The sequence below is a fragment of the Dermacentor variabilis genome, chromosome 2 (genome assembly GCF_050947875.1).
Source record: "Dermacentor variabilis isolate Ectoservices chromosome 2, ASM5094787v1, whole genome shotgun sequence".
NCBI classification, from domain to species: domain Eukaryota; kingdom Metazoa; phylum Arthropoda; class Arachnida; order Ixodida; family Ixodidae; genus Dermacentor; species Dermacentor variabilis.
The window spans coordinates 142,658,224-142,675,619 of record NC_134569.1 but is presented as its reverse complement, the minus strand read 5'-3'; the positions used below and the strand labels follow the sequence as shown (position 1 = coordinate 142,675,619).

The following is a 17,396-nucleotide window of genomic DNA, read 5'->3' as shown; positions in this document are numbered from 1 at the left end:
AAATGCGGAAGTTGTTGCTACAAAAAGTTAAATTTCTGCGGACTAATGGTCTCGTCCTTTCCCAAAGCAAGCAAAACCGAGCTATCGCTCGACAAACTTGGTTTAACCGCGTTCAACCATGGCAGTATTTTTATAATGATCCACGCGCGGGCCCACTCGTGCGCCATCAATAGCAGGATAGCACGATAACGCCGACGGCGCGTATGCACCTCGAGCGCCCATGTAATTCATGTATGTCGCAATAAAAAAAAAACTATGTATAATTGATGTCGGAATAAAAATAATAGTACGTTTGCTTTTTCTCTTTTCTTTCTTTCTTTTTGTGTTTGTGTGTTCTACGGCGTATGCGTAGGCCATAACCGATCAAGACAGAGAACACGCAGAAGCATGCTTCTTGGCGTTGAACATCCTGTAACGGAGAAGCCAGCTTTACAGCATGGGTAGCCTTTTTTTTTTTTTTTTCGTGAGCTTGTTCTTCTGTTTTTTTCTTTCGCCGCCATTGTTGTGCGGAATAATGACGGAGCTAAATAACGGCACAGCAAAGCGGGGGTAATCGGATAAGAATGTTTGTTACCCATAAATGTTACTTACCCCATAAATGACTGCTGAGATGCGCTATCCATTACCAATTGCCTGGAGTAGTGAAGCTGTTCATTTCGTGATCTAACAACTCCAAGTGCCTCCTCACAGACAGCCTATACAACATGGCATATCCAAAGCGGCTGACTGTCATCCGTTGGATACACAGGAACAGAACACGTCGAGCATCGGACAGACACCAGATCCAAGTGATAGCAGAGATAAGGGTTGCCCCGCCCCGAAGTCTCTCGAGACACAAGACATATTAATAATAATAATATTTGGGGTTTTACGTGCCAAAACCACTTTCTGATTATGAGGCACGCCGTAGTGGAGGACTCCGGAAATTTTGACCACCTGGGGTTCTTTAACGTGCACCTAAATCTAAGCACACGGGTGTTTTCGCATTTCGCCCCCATCGAAATGCGGCCGCCGTGGCCGGGATTCGATCCCGCGACCTCGTGCTCAGCAGCCCAACACCATAGCCACTGAGCAACCACGGCGGGTCCACAAGACATATTGGTAGATACTGCTAGAGCCTAAGTATAGCGCAAACAACACAAGGACGCAAGATTGACACAGAAGCGAATACACGTATGACGCTACTGTCAGCATTCTCGTCATTTCCGTGAGCATGCAGAAACCAGAACAGTACATGTATGTCCCTCATTCAGCGTGCTCAAGAGGTATTAACGACAACAAAAAATCACTAAAATCACTAAACCCATTCGGTGCCATCGTCCATATTGTTACCTGAAGTAATTAAAGGCGCAACACTTCTAATTATTTAGTTAATGATACTAAAAAAACATGAATAGTTGGATGACGAATGAATCCCGATACGCATGTGATGTGTTTTGCCTGAACGATTAACCGAGTCTATTAGCTCGTGCTCTTGCTGAATATAATTATGTCGTCGAAGAGCCTTTCGCAGGCACCATTCATACAGTGAAGTTCAAGAAACGCACTTGGTTATGGGCTGTAATTTAGGCATTTTCTATTCCGACCTATGTAGCTGGCTCTCAACATAATGCGGTAAATGACACCCACGCTGCAGCTAACTTAATTTGCTGTGTGCGTTTTCTTTCGAAACTTATTAATTATAGTCCTCGCTGCCTGGTCTTAAAGAAAACATCCAGAACAGACTGCAGTTTCGCTGAAACGCACAATATCAAGGCACTTCGGGCGCAGAGCTTTAACAACTTAAACCGATTCCCACAGAGTGCGGGATCCTCGTGTTGTTTTCTTAAACCTTGGTTAAAATTAACTGTGGCACAAGCGGCCACAGCCGATTTGAACGGCGCGGCACCTTGCTGCGGAAGAAAACTTCGTCCGCTTCTGACGCTTCGCTCTCTCCTGCTCATCGGATCCGAAAGTAGCCTGCCGCAGGTAAAGATCCCCCACATGTGCTGAGGTATAATAGCAACATCGAAAGCACGTACGAGTTCGAGACGAACGCATCGCGTTCACGTTGTGTTGGCTAGTTTGCCCGAGCAACATGCTGGGGGCTCGCACACCGGCCGGGGCTCACACTCCGATCGCTCTGCGCAGGAACCCGAGCCTGTCCGAGGAGGGCCACTGGGAGCGCATCTACTGGCCCGTGCACACGGCGCACGGCAAGGAGTACCTGACGCTGGCCGTCAACTCCAGCCTGGTGGGATACGGCCACCGGGCAAAGTATTGTGCCTTCTGGCAACAGTTTCTACCTCGCCTCGTCAACCTCTCCGGTGGGTACACGTGCTTTGCGGTTCTCTCTCTCGATCCGCTCCTTTTAAAACGACATCATTCTTTTGCGGTACCCAGAGGCACTCTCCTGAATCATGCTAATGGCTGCCTGTCTAGCCTCGTTGCGGCGACTTCGCCGGGGTCCGATAAATGCGTGGAAATGCACCACCGCGTAGTGTATGAAAACTCGCCGTCATGATGTTTTGTGTGATGCGCAAACGTTGCGTGTCAGCAGACTTGATGTACTCGTTTACGTCGTCGTATTTGCTGTATGAGTGAATGACTGAATAAATGATTGAATGAAGTGTTTATTAACATAAAGCTTGCTTTATGACCTAAGTGAAGAAAGGCGGGTGAGAGAGCAAAGGAGAGAGGCGGAACACCCAGTGTGAGTCAGCGGCCGATCCCAAGGATATCACCCTGAGCTCCTTTAAAGGAGGCGAATGACGCCTGTTTCGCAGGCGAATGCGCAGGGCGCCTGGAGAGCGCCCCGTTCGTTCAGTCGCAGTCGGACCCAATCGCGGAAGTCGGTCGCGAAGCAATGCTGCTTGGAACGCTGGTCGGTGAATGCGCTGCGCTCCCATAGCAGACTGGCGGGGTTGCGCTAGCGTCCGTTTTAAAGCGAAAACTTTACTAACTGCCGGGTGCCGAGTTTCGCAGTCACGAGCAATTTGACCTTCGTTTGACCGCAGCTGCGCCGTAGCTTAGCAACGCATCACGTGACTCGCCGCGCCGAGCTCCGCCGCCGGTTTGGCGCATGCGCTGTCCGCAGCTGTGTCGCCGCCTAACCACGTGACTAGCCACGCGCGTGGCTAATGCCGAGACCACACGTACGCTTGCGGACGCGCGCTAGCTCGCGTCCGCGCGCCTAGCGCCTGCCGCGCCTCGCGAGTAATGGTGGTTTGCATCCACAAAGACGCGCGACAGCGCGCGTTCACTGGGCTCACTCACAGACGCCTCGGCAGGCGCCGCTTCGTACTTTGTTACTGACAGCGTTTCAAGATGCTTCAATATTTATAAACGTAATTGTTATATTTTTATAGCTGTTGGATCAGTGCAAAAAGGAAGGAAGAACCACATTCTTGCACGATATAAATCTGCTTCACTGAGAGTTGAACGCTCCGCGCCGTAGCTGCGTAGCCAGGCGCGCCGACGCGAGGCAACCCAAGCGCGCGATAACAGAGAGGAGCTGTTCCCGGAGATTACGCCGCGTTTCGACGCGTACGAGCCATGCCGCACCGTGTGCGCATGCGTAGGCGCGTGAACGCGAGCTTGCGCGCGTCCGCAAGCGTACGTGTGGTCTGGGCTTAAGAGGGGCGGCGCGCTCGCCTAGTCAGTGCGAGCTTGGCTATGGATGAGAGCGAGGTCGGGCCGGGCAGTCTTCTCTGAGCGTTGCACGGAAGCGGGAGACTTTGAACCGTCGTCGCCAAGCAGCGTCTGACCACCCCGCTGATATCGCCCGGCCAGCTGCTTCACTGGAGAGGGTCCGGAATGCAACAGGCGTCGCACCTTCGAGATCAATGTAGCGACCGCGTTCGCGCCCTGTCCGTTTGTGCTTCGACGCTGCGCATGTTCGCGGCTTCTCTTTGCACGTCTAGCACTTGCGCTTTCGCTGTGGCACAACAAGCGTCGCACCGTCGAATGATGCGTGTCTACCCAAGCCTAATCACAGTTATGTCTAGCCACCGACCTAGGCACAGCCGTCATACCTGGCTTAAGGATGATTGTATGGTGGTGATTATTATTATTATTATTATTATTATTATTATTATTATTATTATTATTATTATTATTATTATTATTATTATTATTATTATTATTATTATTCGTTTATGCTCAGGCGACACTCCGAACTCGTTGTAAGTCGGATCTTATACCAAAACCCGCTGTTGTCACCACCGGGAAGCCAATTCCAGCGCTCGGAAGTTATTACTGGTTCTTTACCCACCCCAGTGTTAATGACTCATCTATACCCTAAATTATATGTGAGTGATGTGTGCCGCGTGTGCCAGCGGGAGAGGGCCACTCTGACGCACATCCTATGGGATTGCACCAAGTTCCCCAATGAGGCTTCGACAAGTACAACGATTCCGCCGCGACTCGCGGCTGCGGCGGAATGCTACGACCACGACAGTCAAACCTGGGCCGTCCAGCAGGTCTCGGCGGCTCTTGAAAGACAAAGGCCGAGCGAAACCGACGGAACGTTGCCCCACAGGGCGACCGACCGCGGGAGTAACACGCGCTGGAGTTGAGTAGAGACCACCCGCTGAGAAGACGTCAGGGCCCGCGTCACGGCGCCATTTAGTCATGGTGTCGTTCTGCAGGCGACTACATGAAGTTGTCTCTCTCTCTCACGCAGGAGAGGTTTCCGCTTATCTCTAGGTGTTCGGAAATCAGCATCATTTCAGGCATTACTGACTTAGCTCCTTCGGTTCAGTGAGCCCACGACGGGAACAGCCTTGGTTCGAAGAATCCGTAGCCACCCTCGCTCCCATTTCTGATGAGACCCGAACACAGTCCGTGTCCTTGGATTTAGTTCAACTTAATATGAGGCAGCGAGTCCACCCAACCTGCTAGCTTGAAGACATTACGTGTAACCTCACTGTCCATCGGCTACTTTCTAAACAGTCTGCTCTCTTTGAAAGGGTGGCACATGTGGAAACAACTTGCAAGAACCACCAGCAAGTTTACGCGAACGCAGAGATGCAAATAGCTCTGCTGCTTTATTCTGGATTCCGTCCGTCCGTGTTAGCTGGGGATGGACAACTATATAGGGATATTAGTTTCATCATAGGATGCAGAGGGGGCCGGTATAACTGGTGCATTGCGAAAACGAGAGATGCATGTCCTGTCCAGAAACGTAGTCATTATAGCCGACTCATGGTGCGCATATTGTCGAAATGTCTGCTGTGAAGAACAATTCTGTCGACAACCGCACTAACTACCGAAAGACCGCCCCCCCCCCCCCCGAAATCTAGGAACTTACGATCAACTTTCTGTGAACGCCTTCGTGTATTGATCTTTCCTGAAACAAAAACAAAAATTTAACTCCATTGCGCGCGTTCAGCCAAGCCCCCTACAAGTGAAACAGCAACAAAACAATTGTCAAATCGCAAAAAGAGCTGGGCTATTCGCTTGCCATTGTCGGTAGCTTTGGATGCCGCCGCGTGAACCCCGCGCGATGAAGAGGCTAACCCTTGAAGAAGGTACACTACTCTTCCGAATCGAAACACCATGGGCGTGTACGCCACTTTGGTCGATTTGAGTACACGGGAGCACACTTTCTCCGCTCTGTGCAGACATACATATATGGCCCTGCCGGCGTTAGACTGCGGAGCGAGGCGTATGACTTGGTGCCAATCGGACGAAGGGATTTTCGCCCAATTGTGCACAACGTCTGGTGCATCCTGAAGACGACCAGATCGATCGAAGGGAAATATTGCGCCTTCTGCTGGTGTTTCTTCGCCACAGTTGACTCTCAGACGTGTGTTAACAAACCACAGCGTGTCCCTGCAGCTAAAGTTGTAGCCTAGCTGTTCAACGAAGAAAAAAAGATTAAGCAAACATGGTGCAAGATTATAATTACGGTGTTTGATCGTCAGAAAAGATTAAGCAAACATGGTGCAAGATTATAATTACGGTGTTTGATCGTCAGAGGTCTGACGACTGAACACCATAGGTCTTAAAATCTTATCTTGCACCGCATTTTCTTTATTTATTTTTTCGTTGAATAGCTTGGCTAACGAGCTGGGACACCTTATATGTAGGGTGCCTGCTAAAAAAATGCCTGTGGCAGATTTACGCAATTGTAACCCCTGATCTAAATAACTCTATGAGGAGGCCGGTATTTCTACGGGAGATCAAAATTACTAGTTAGATAATTACCATATTTACGCTAATTAACTTATTTTTCTTTTTACATTATGACACATGTTTTAATCTACGAATTGTAGCTAGTGAGTATGCAAGGCATGTCGACTTAGAAAGAATTCTGAGGATGGCACCGGTTTCTAGAGAGAGAGAGAAAAGGATGCATAGAAAGGCAGGGAGGTTAACCAGAGGCAGTTCCGACAGGTTTCTAGATTTGTGCCATCAAACTTGCGGTAAAAATTCACCGTTGTTCCACCCACTTTTTTTTTACAAAACGCTGTTTTATGCATCGAAGCACGAAAAGTAACTGGAAAGCCAATGCATTTCGCCGGATATTTTGAAAATTAGTATATCAAAACTGATGCAGTCCTCAGAATTCGTTTAAAGTGGGTATGCTTCGCGTACTGGCTAGCTACAATTTGTATATTGAAATATGTGAATAATTACAGAGTTAACTAGCGTAATTATGTAATTATGTAGCGTAATTACCTATTCTGATTTCTCGTAGAAGTAATGTCCGCCTCCTCGAGTAACGTAGATCAAGGGTTAGAATCAAGGGCGCTATCTGTCACAGGCAATACTTAAAGATTGGGTGCAGCTAAAAAGGAAAAGAAATAGAGGCACCCTGTATACACCCTGAAACAGGCGCTACAGGAGGAGCAGGTGCTGTCCCCGACTACCAGTCTAACGCGTGTTCTCAACATCATCGTTATACGACCCGCCGTCTCCACCACCACCATTAGAAATATCAAGGACGGCTGCCGACCAATGGCACACGGCGTTTACTATCGAACAAGTTGATAGAAATTCGGACCATGGTCGCCGTGGTCCACGGCTACTAACAAGGGAGTTACTTTTCTCTCCTTCCGAGCAGTCACCCTCGCCATTTCCCTGGCCTCACTTTCCCCCGGCGCTCCACATCCGATGCGTCATGACGAAGGAAACGCAAAGTCCACCCGAGCATCCTGTGTCAGAATGATGTAGCTGCCGCTTCCTACGGGCGCCCACGACGTACGTAAGTTTACCTTGCGCCACGGCGCTGTAAGTCTTGACCTCCCAGATAGAGAGTACCGATTCTGAGAGCCTATAAATACGCACAAGCTCACCTCACCCCCCCCCCCCCCACCCCACACACACACACACACCACACACATCTGCGGCGTTAGCGGAGACCCTAGTAGATCTTCAAAAGGGCAAAGGCCCGGTGAACGTTCTCCTTGCTTATTTTCCTTCCTCCGTCGGTTCAGTGGCCCTCTGGCGGACCTCGACTTTGGGCCGCGCCTTTAGTGCGGTCTTCCTCTCGAACAGTTCTGTCCTGGCTTACGGTCGAGCTAAAACATTTTACTATTCTCGCTCGTATTTGTTTTTCACATTTATTGTGGTATCGTTTGAGGAACCTTTGTGACCTTCCTTTCTTGTTTTTCGTTGTTATTATTCGTCTTTCTGGTTCTCGTTTCCGCACGAGCAATTTTTTTTAGCCTTTCTTCTAGCCCTCTTTGACAGCTCCCTGTAACCGCACTTCCCACGTCGTTTCCTTCGTTTTTTTCCAAGTCCTAATAGGGATGGCGACCTTTATCCGCTTCTGTATCTACGGTTCTCGGGTGCCCACAATGGCTATTCGTGAGGTCTGCCGGAAGCTTCCATTGGCCGCGTTTTTTTTCTTCCCGAGATTGAGGAACCTTTGACCCATCGTCCTGAGGATATTTCTTGAACGTTGCAGACACCTGCTGACGTTTATATTTATTCTATTTATTCCTTGTTCGGGAGGAAACATCCTTTACTTATTAATTTTTGTCAGGCATCTTTCTCTCTATATTTTCTCTCTGTTAGTTTCGATGATGAAAATAATTCGCTAGTGCCACGGGTACAACGTACAAGATCGCACGCCCCGACGACGAGTGTGTCGTTCCGATACACAGCAGAATGACGCAGCAGGCTATTAAGTTGCCAAATTTTCCATATCGTCGCAGCTACGAAAGAAAAATGGCACACACCCATCACGACTGGCCGAGTGCTCTTTATTCGTCTTTCTTTTTTTTGGCATACGGCGACGACCGCAAACAGAGCCAAGAGATCAAATGCCCTTGTTTTATATTCCAGACCGCGCGCGACCTTTTATTATATGTTGTTTTGTTTCCGAACAGCACTGACATAATGCTTCTAATGCGAGCGCTGCGGCTTCCGGGCTTTCGGTGGAGGAAACACAGAGACCAGATGGGTGGGAGGGAGAGAGAAAACGGTCCGGTGTGGGATATCGACGTTGGGACCATCTTCTCTCTCTGCGTGATCAAAATCTCGTTAGGGAGTCTCCTCGTCGCTACTCTTTATACGGCTTCGCGTGCTCTTTTGTTCTGTTCGTGGATCCTCCATTAATAGGTTCCATATATATATATATATATATATATATATATATATATATATATATATATATATATATATATATATATATATATATCACGTTTCGTGGACAGAAGAAACCCATCAGAATACATTGGCGCTCCGCTGCGATGATTTCACTTTCGGTGATGAACGCTGGCACCGTATGTGCGTGTGTTCGTGCTGTGTGCTCCGAGCACTGCGGGTGCCTCCCGCTACCGAACGGTGGAAAGAAACAGCCGCACTATCGACGAGATTTCTCCATTTCAACCATATTAGCCTGTGACTTACGCGGGAACCATTCCCAAATTAGCGCCGTTTTGACTTTGAAGTGAGGGAAGCTGCTCTTGGATGTTGTGAGTACCGGATTAGCACGCCCTGGTCGTGTCGCTGTTTGAGAATTTAATTAGGATGCGCAGTAAAATTGCGGAAATTAATGGGACCCACCAAGGTGCACCGTGAGAGCCTAAAGGAACTCTGTTCTGTTCCATTTCTTTATTTATTTTTCAGTCGCATCTCGTAGCTACAGCAACGGGTTACGTAACTCATCGTCACAAGTTTTTATAGCTGCGTCTTATTAGCGATCCATTTCAGCTGTTGAAAAGACCGAACGCCTCTGAATTACGTCCATCGTCATGACTTTGCGGAGTAACCGGCTGTTTACTCGCCGTAAAGAACCGCGATCTATGCCGCAGCTCAAGATCTTGCTCTTAGTAAAAGGTATTCCATCTAAGCGGTGATCTTCAAAGGTAGGACTGTCAAATAGTCGGCATTCTGTTGTTTCTCAGCCACCACAGGTGTTGAAATGAGTGTTGTCAGTCATTCCCAATAAATGATGAATTCGTGAATCCAACGCCCAAGCGCTAGCGAAAGATTATGGGTTGCTTCCCATCGGGGAAGTCCAGGTAGCAAGTGCGGTTACATCGGGGACTCGAGTGAGCGCAAATGATGATGGATGAAATCAGGATAACGCCATTTAGGGACATATTACGGACATATTTGCTGAGATAACCATGCTGCGTCGTTTACGGACAAAGTGATCAGAAGACCGTGCTTTAAGCGCCCTGCGAGCAGCACGTGGAGTACTATAGTAGAAGAAAATTCCACGGTGTGCAAGAACTCGACAATCTGTTAGAAAAACATAAATAAAAATAGAAAATAGAATTCCCCTTTGGTAGGATGGCTTCTTGCCAAACGCACCTCCCTCCCCCCTCCCACCTAGCTCTCCATTTCGGTCAAAATCAGCGGCGCGAAAGTGAACGCTCTTTCGACGTCACACCCTCCGTCAAGCTCTCGCCATTCCTGTCATCAGGCCGTCGACGCTGCTAGAAATATTACGACCTGGCGACTCGTTAGCGGTGTTCACTCCTTCACGATCGGCTACGCCTTCTTGCAGAGCAATTCGCCTCCTCCCTCGCCACCCCCCCCCCCTTCCCCGAGATTGATGACGGTGTCGCATGTCGGCCGTCGGGCGACGCGATCTCTGCGTCGGGTAGCAGCCATGCGCGTCCGTCGATGAACCCGCCGCGGAACCCCCTTCCACCCACGCCGTTCTCCCTGTTCCTCCTGTAGCTTTGCCGTTCTCGTCAAAAGTTCGCAGCGGCGTTTCTCCATGGGCGTGTGCCCCACCGCCATCTAAAAAGAAGCGGGCGGCTTCGGCGAACTTTTTTTCAACAGAAAAGGCGAACCCAGCTGCGAAAACAAAACAAAAGTACAGCTGAGCAAAAATAAATTGGTCGTTTGCTCAGGGCCCAGAGTCTTGTGAGATGATGAGGAGAGAGAGAGAGAGGAGGGGGAGAAGAAGAGTAGTACGTGTGCTCGTTGGTCCGTCGTGCACGCACGCGTACAGCGTGCTAACGGAGCGAACTTTCTCGAAGCGTTCGGGCGAAACGCCTTAGCCCGGCTAGTAGTGGGGGCCGTGGCTCGATAGCTTTTCTCAACGTACACTCCTCCTCCGCGGAAACCTTCGTCCCCGCTAGTCATCCCCTTTCTCCCCGTTTTTCCCTCTCCGCCCCTCTCCCTTGTACCCTCGCTGTCGTGCCTCCTCCAAAACCACACCCTGTCGTCAATCTGGTCATCATCGTCGGCACTGACCCCGCCACATCGTGAAGCTCTCGTAGTCTTTTCTTGTTTCTTGCGAGGTTTCTTTTTTTATCATCTTTGCTATCATTTCCTTAGCTGCCGGTGTTGTAATTGCGTGACTCACTCTTTCTTACGCGCCGGCCTTTTGTAGGAAAAAGTATTGACTTCAGGATGAGCGATGACATCGATTCCCAGTGAGATGGCAGCGATAACGCACGCCTATGTGCGCACGCGTAGACCGAGAGGAGAAGGAGTGCAGTTGTTGAGGGGGCCGCGTTCATCGTGTCGGCCGACGGGGATAGCGATAGCGTTCGAACCGGTAACCCGGTCGGCAGCACCTCGGCCTTTCGCGACCTTTAACACTCCGCCTTGCGACAGCTCCAGCGCGTGCGTGCAAAAATAAAAGCATATCTACGTCGGTCCACATTGTTGTCATTATTGTTTTTGCGCACTTGCTCGGCCCAGTGTAGCCAGTCAGGCTCTCTCCTGGTTAACCTCCTTACATGCATTTTCATGGCTCTTTTGACATACTATACCAGATACTTATGATAGTGATGTATTCGACTCGCTTTCGATATGTATCGCTTTCCATTCGATAACCTCTGGAGCGCTTTCCGCGTCGCTGCGGCTTCTCTATAATAGCATACCTCCGTCAAACATCACTATTGGGCGTCGTTTTCATTGCCGCCATTTTCTATGTCATCACAGCACTAAGGAATTTCTGTGGCACGCATACCGGAAAAATATTATGCCCTAAAGAAAGCGAAAAACAAGATAATTAAAGCTGACTTCAGCTACTTCTTTGTACTTAATTGACTCACTGCGGCTGCCACATGCTCTCGCAGCGGATAGTGCCATTTTCTGCGCGAGCAACTTTTTGCTATTGATTCCTTTTCAAACATGGCCCATACCCACGAGGGCAATTGGCGACACAAATAAGAAATAGGTTAACTAAATGAGAAATTCAATGAAATAAAGGTATTTTTTCTAGAAAAGCTAGTTAATAAACCAATTTAATGAGAAGATGTAGCAAACTTTAAAAAAAAATATAGGGATTGAAAGAACATGCGACAATCTCAGCAGAGAAATAGATCCCCCTAGCAACGTCTTCGTTGCCAAGCAGAAAACGTCGTCCTCATCCCCAACGGTAAACTGCATGGTCGCCGTGGCATCCGAAATACGCGCACGCCCGGACACAGCACCACTACCACAGTCTGCGCGGCGCAGAAAATTCCGCGAAAACTTCCAAGCGCACCCGTCGCGTTGGCTCAGTGGCGGTGGCGTTGTACCGCTGAACACGAGGTCGCCGGCGCAATTCCCTGTCGCAGCCGCCGAATCCTGATGCAAATGAAATGAAAAGAAAAAAACACTCGTGTATACTTCGATTTATGCGCGCTCGAAATAACCCCGGCAGATGGTATTTTATCAATCAGGACGCTCCACTGTATACGGCGTCCAATGTACGGCGTCCCTCATAGACCAAGCCACAATTTCCAACTACCAAACGCGAAAGCTTCAATATACGGCGTCCTTCATAGACCAACCCACAATTCGCAACTACTAAACGCGAGAACTTCAATATACGGCATCCCTCATGGACCAACCAACAGTTTCCAACGACTAAGTGTGAAAGCTTCAATATACGGCGTCCCTCATAGACCAACCCACAATTTCCAACTGCCAAACGCGAAAGCTTCAATTAGGCGTCCCTCATAGACCAACCCACAATTTCCAACTGCCAAACGTGAAAGCTTCAATATACTGCGTCCCTCATAGACCAACCCACAATTTCCAACTGCCAAACGTGAAAGCTTCAATATACGGCGTCCCTCATAGACCAACCCACAATTTCCAACTGCCAAACGCGAAAGTTTCAATTAGGCGTCCCTCACAGACCAAACCACAATTTCCAATTACCAAACGCGAAAGTTTCACAATGGTCAGGTTAGTAGTGCGTCTGGTTATAACTTCGTGTTGCTACAGCGCCGCCAGTTCGACCTTCGCTGGTGGAGGTGGATAAAGTGTGGTTTTCTTCGTCCTCTGGCAAAAATGAACCTGACGACGAAGGCGCATCCTGGTGATACAAACAAAAAAACGTCACTCTTACCACCACAGAAAGAGCTGAGTGATCCAGAAAAGATGCACAAATGAAGAAGGGATGTTGCGACTCCACCTTGTGAAGTTTTTGCACCCTCTCGCCATGGTGTCATGACAATGTCTGCACGTGCTCGGTTACCTCGTTTTTGGTTTGTCGCTATAGAGATTGCACTATACACCACACTCCGAAAGGAGCCAAAGCAGCGATCTTGGCGTGTTTCGGCAGCTTTCACTGCGCTGTACGACGATACAAATCCGCGAAGACACAGTGATATCTGCGACGACACATTCACGGGCCTGCGCTGGAGTTTCGGGGCGAAATTCAAAGAAAAATACCGGAATCTTGGGTCTTGTTTCAAATGAACAACCCTGAAGGTTGTTGACTGTAACATTCCCCGCAACCTCGTACCGCGAAATTAGTAACATTCAAATTCTGGAAGAATAACTTATCAAGCTTTATTTATTTCGTGCTTCTTTCTCATATCGCTTTATTTGCTGTGGCAGTAAAAGACATACATCGAGGCAGGCGTCGGCTCTGTTTACTAGACCCTGACATACATTTGCGTTCTTCGTGTGAAGTGCGGTCGTGTTTTCCATTGATGGTAGAGTCGGAGTGAAGCGCAAGTCTTCTGAGCTGTAGCCAACTAACTAAAATATGAATTTTGTTGTTACGTACAATCCCTGGAACTTCTCGCTCCTTGCTCGTACTTATGTAAAATGAGCGTATTCAACGAAATTCCTAAATTTCCCTGTCTCCTATACTTTATATACTTTCTATTTTCTTCTATATTATTCTATGTAATAATTTCTGTTTTTATATAATGTACTTTCTTTTTCGCGCGCTTTCTACCATAGGAAGTTTCTCGTTTATCTCTCTTTCCCTCACGGTGGAATGTCATAATATTTATAGAATAGTCACTTATCACACTTGTACATTGTAGCAGTTATGAAACGTGCATTTTGTTCACAGCTTAGTTTAAATTAAAGCTTAGTTTAAACTACCTGTAATGCACTGTTCAGCAAAAAGCAAAAGCAATCATCGAAGGCGTTCACGGGATATGGACCTAACGACTGTGCATTAAATTTGCGCCATGACCCCCCTCCCTCATTTACCTCTAAGCAGGCGAAGGAAAGGGGGGAAATGCCCCTCTTGCCTCATCTTAGCGCAGATCTATGGTTACGCGCTGTCAGTGTGGTCGAATGAAAAAGAAATGACATACATATTGAAGAGCAACCCTTGTTCAGCCTATAGAGAACAGATATTCTTGTTACGGCGAATCCAGATTATTCTGTTAAAATTGTCTTGCTCACAAACAACTCCGCCTGTTCTGTGACGAGGCCTATCAGGAAGAGGTAGCAGTAATTTCTAACAATTCAGTTGTTGAAACTGACAGTAATACCATCATTTGCTGAAAGATTCGAGGAAAAATTAAAACGCCATGAGAGTGTGGTGGAGCGACGAAGGTATTGAAAGAAAGAGCCATCTCGCCTGACTGATAGACGCATGGTTCCTGACCTCGATTTAACGGCGGCCTGTTCCACGCATGCGTGGAACGCTTCTCCGTGCGTCGGAATAATAAAGAAATCTGAATAAGCGGAAAATATTTCGTAAACTATGCGACATCACCCACAAACTTCCAGGCTGTCCGAATGAATAAACCGTGCATAATTCCGTACCACTTTCGTTCCAGTTGTTTGCGTCGCTACAACACAAAACATTGCATCTAGCTGTACCACACTCGAGTACAATGCAGGTGCGAGAACCGTTCCATTCGAGGAGAACAGAGGGCGTGTCATCTTGTTCTAGCCACGCTATCTTTGCTGTGCCGTGCAAGGAGGAAGATGCACAGTAAAACTGCATACGCGGTGGCCTCTTTGCAAAGCGCTCCATGGAGCTCACGATCAAGAACCGTGACATGCATGTGCATCCGTAACATCCAAGCCGAGTACGCCTCCTTTAAATAAAAAAAAACTGCAAGGACGAAGAAGCCGTTGTATCGAGTTTCGGATTTGCCACACGGCGCGGTCCGGGCGCGTCACGCTCCATCTGCCGCAGAAGAATCCCACTGAGCCTGGCGTGGTCCCGCGTCCGGAACGTCCTTGTACTGCGATTCCTCCCCCCCCCCCCTTCACTCCGCCGAGCCTTCCGGGATCCATCGAGGCCGGATCGATCGTCATGCATTTCTGTTGTTGCTTTTTCTTTTTCTCGAAAACTTCGCTTCAGTCATCGGCGCAGCGCCAGATGGCCGCGTATGAGACAATTGCCATGGTGGCCTCTCTATGCAACTGTTAAACTCCTATAGGAGAGAACGCTGTGTACCTTGCACACGTGCTGTGAAAACACGTTTGTAAAAAGAAAGCAGTCGAGAATGAGGTAAATGATTATGGTATGCGGAGTTTTCCATAATCGGGTGCGCCCCGATTCTTACTTCAGCACGCTAAGGTTGAAGATTGGGCGGCTAGACACAAAAGAGAACACTAGGCACAAAAGAAGCTAAGGAGAGTATGTGGGCGCAAGCACGTTTTTGTTTGTTTGTTTGTTTGTTTTTGTCAAGTTGCATTGTCCACGAGTATGTGGTGCAATACGTCGGTACGCATCTGAGTAATTTTTTAATTAATTTTTTTTGTCTTCGTCATCAGGCGGGAGACTATAAGGGGGGAGGGTGGGCTACGTCGTGTGGACTCACTCGTGCGTGTGCAATTTACCGCAAACGCTGACGCTTCGGTTGGGCTTATCAAAAACAGTACGCCCAGTTCAACCTGTCTGTAATATTGCATTCCGGTCACATATCGAAACAGTACTAATCGAATAAAGATTGCTCCTTTTTTGTGCGTGTGTGCATTTGAAATGTGGTGTCAGTAAAACGAGGTTCTATACAGTGCTACAGCCGCCCACTCTTACCACTTCCCCTGATCCCAGTACGCCCACTTCCTTCGTCTCTAACTCTGCGAGGGTTCGCTCCAGTAAAGCTCTTGTCTTCGCGTTTTCCTTCGCTCATACGTATATATATATGACGCGTGCTTATATATAGTGCGCCCCGCTGCATAACTTACAGAGTAGGGCCATTTGCCTTTCGATTACCCTCGTCCTCTTTCTCTCTCTCGTTCTCTCTCTCCCCTCCACCCTCCCTCCTCTCTCTCTCTCTCTCTCTCTCTCTCTCTCTTTCGCTGTCTGTATATTTTCTTTCCGTCACTGCCTGGATGATCGATGCCCAAACGAGATTGAAATGCCCGTGACGTCGGCGCTTGGCACGGTCCCTCCTGCGAGGAAAGGCTTCATAGATTAATGGCACCACCTGTACGCAGATCGCCAAGCCGTCTGCTTCTCGTCCTTCGTGCATAGATGCTTCCGTTTTTCTTTTTTGCCTTCGTTAGTGCAGCACTTAGCTTTTACTTCGCTGCATACACAAACTCGTCTCTTAATATTATTCACGCGATTATACTCTGAATGTGTCCCCAACGAGCGCGGATGATGGAACGCTGTTGCGGAAATTTTTTGGTTGTCGCTTCTTTTTTGCTTAAACCTGGCCGTTGACAAACGAGTAAGGTCGAAAATTAACCAGAGCAACATTATGACGTTGGACTTCATATCTCTTAGCGTCTAAAGTTATCAATTCGCTGGCAGCCAGTGTAAACGTGAAACCACAGCGAAAAAAAGAAGAAGAAACGCAGTCGGCTGCTTCGCGGTTTCGCTGGTTGCCTGCCGTGGAGCCATTTTAACTCGCCCAAATCAATATCACTTAAAAAGAGCAGGAGAAGGAGCGAACATCGGTCACGCGTTCTCAGAGCACTTTTTCTATGCGGTAAATAAATGGATTGATGGGCGGATTGGCTCGTCAGTGCCACTCGCCTCGCACCGTACCGCTAACGGGGAAATACTTTAGAACGGACACGCACGGAGTTCCAGCCTGAACTAGCTGCCACTTCCGAGTTGCTAGCTCGTTCTGACCAAACGACCGAGTTTTCGAAAGGCGAAGGAAAATAGTCAATACTGCCGTGCAAGGGCGTCTAGATTCACCCGAGGTACTGTAAGAAAGTAGCACTCATCGCAGAGGTAAGTATGCATCCGTCTGGGGACGCTATAGCATGCCAAGAAGGTCGCTATCACTTTGGTTTGTCAACCGGGGTATCTAAACGGAAAATTTATTGTGTGTGTGTGTGTGTGTGTGTGTGTGCGTGTGTGTGTGTGTGTGTGTGTGTGTGTGTGTGTGTGTGTGTGTGTGTGTGTGTGTGTGTGTGTGTGTGTGTGTGTGTGTGTGTGTGTGTGTGTGTGTGTGTGTGTGTGTGTGTGTGTGTGTGTGCGCGTGCGTGCGTGCGTGCGTGCGTGCGTGTAACATACCAGTAAGTATAGTAAGGACCGGCCTGCCAGTGACCTGCCTGAGGGTCTCAGGAGGGCATGGCAGCTCGTACCATGTGAAGGGCACTGGTGATTCAATGGATGGTGTGCTATCGCAGTTGTGTGGTTTTCCATGCACAAATCGTGCATCACGGGTTTGAAGTTCAGTTAAGGAGATTCCCCACGTGACCGCAAATTCGTGTACAACTGAATGCGACATGTGTGTATATATATATATATATATATATATATATATATATATATATATATATATATATATATATATACAGAGAATTAGCGCACGTGTAGACAAGATATTTTGTCAAGGAAG

The 17,396-nt window shown here is 48.3% G+C and overlaps 1 protein-coding gene across 3 annotated transcripts in view; it reads left to right on the top strand.

Annotated features, from left to right (window-relative positions):
• LOC142572796 (acetylcholinesterase-like) overlaps nucleotides 1-17,396 on the top strand; it is a 184,953-nt gene that overhangs the window by 151,836 nt on the left and 15,721 nt on the right. For all 3 annotated transcript variants that reach the window (XM_075682156.1, XM_075682155.1, XM_075682154.1), the window contains exon 4: nucleotides 2,131-2,306. In XM_075682156.1, coding sequence (XP_075538271.1) covers nucleotides 2,131-2,306 — 176 coding nt within the window. The remainder of the gene's footprint in view (nucleotides 1-2,130; nucleotides 2,307-17,396) is intronic.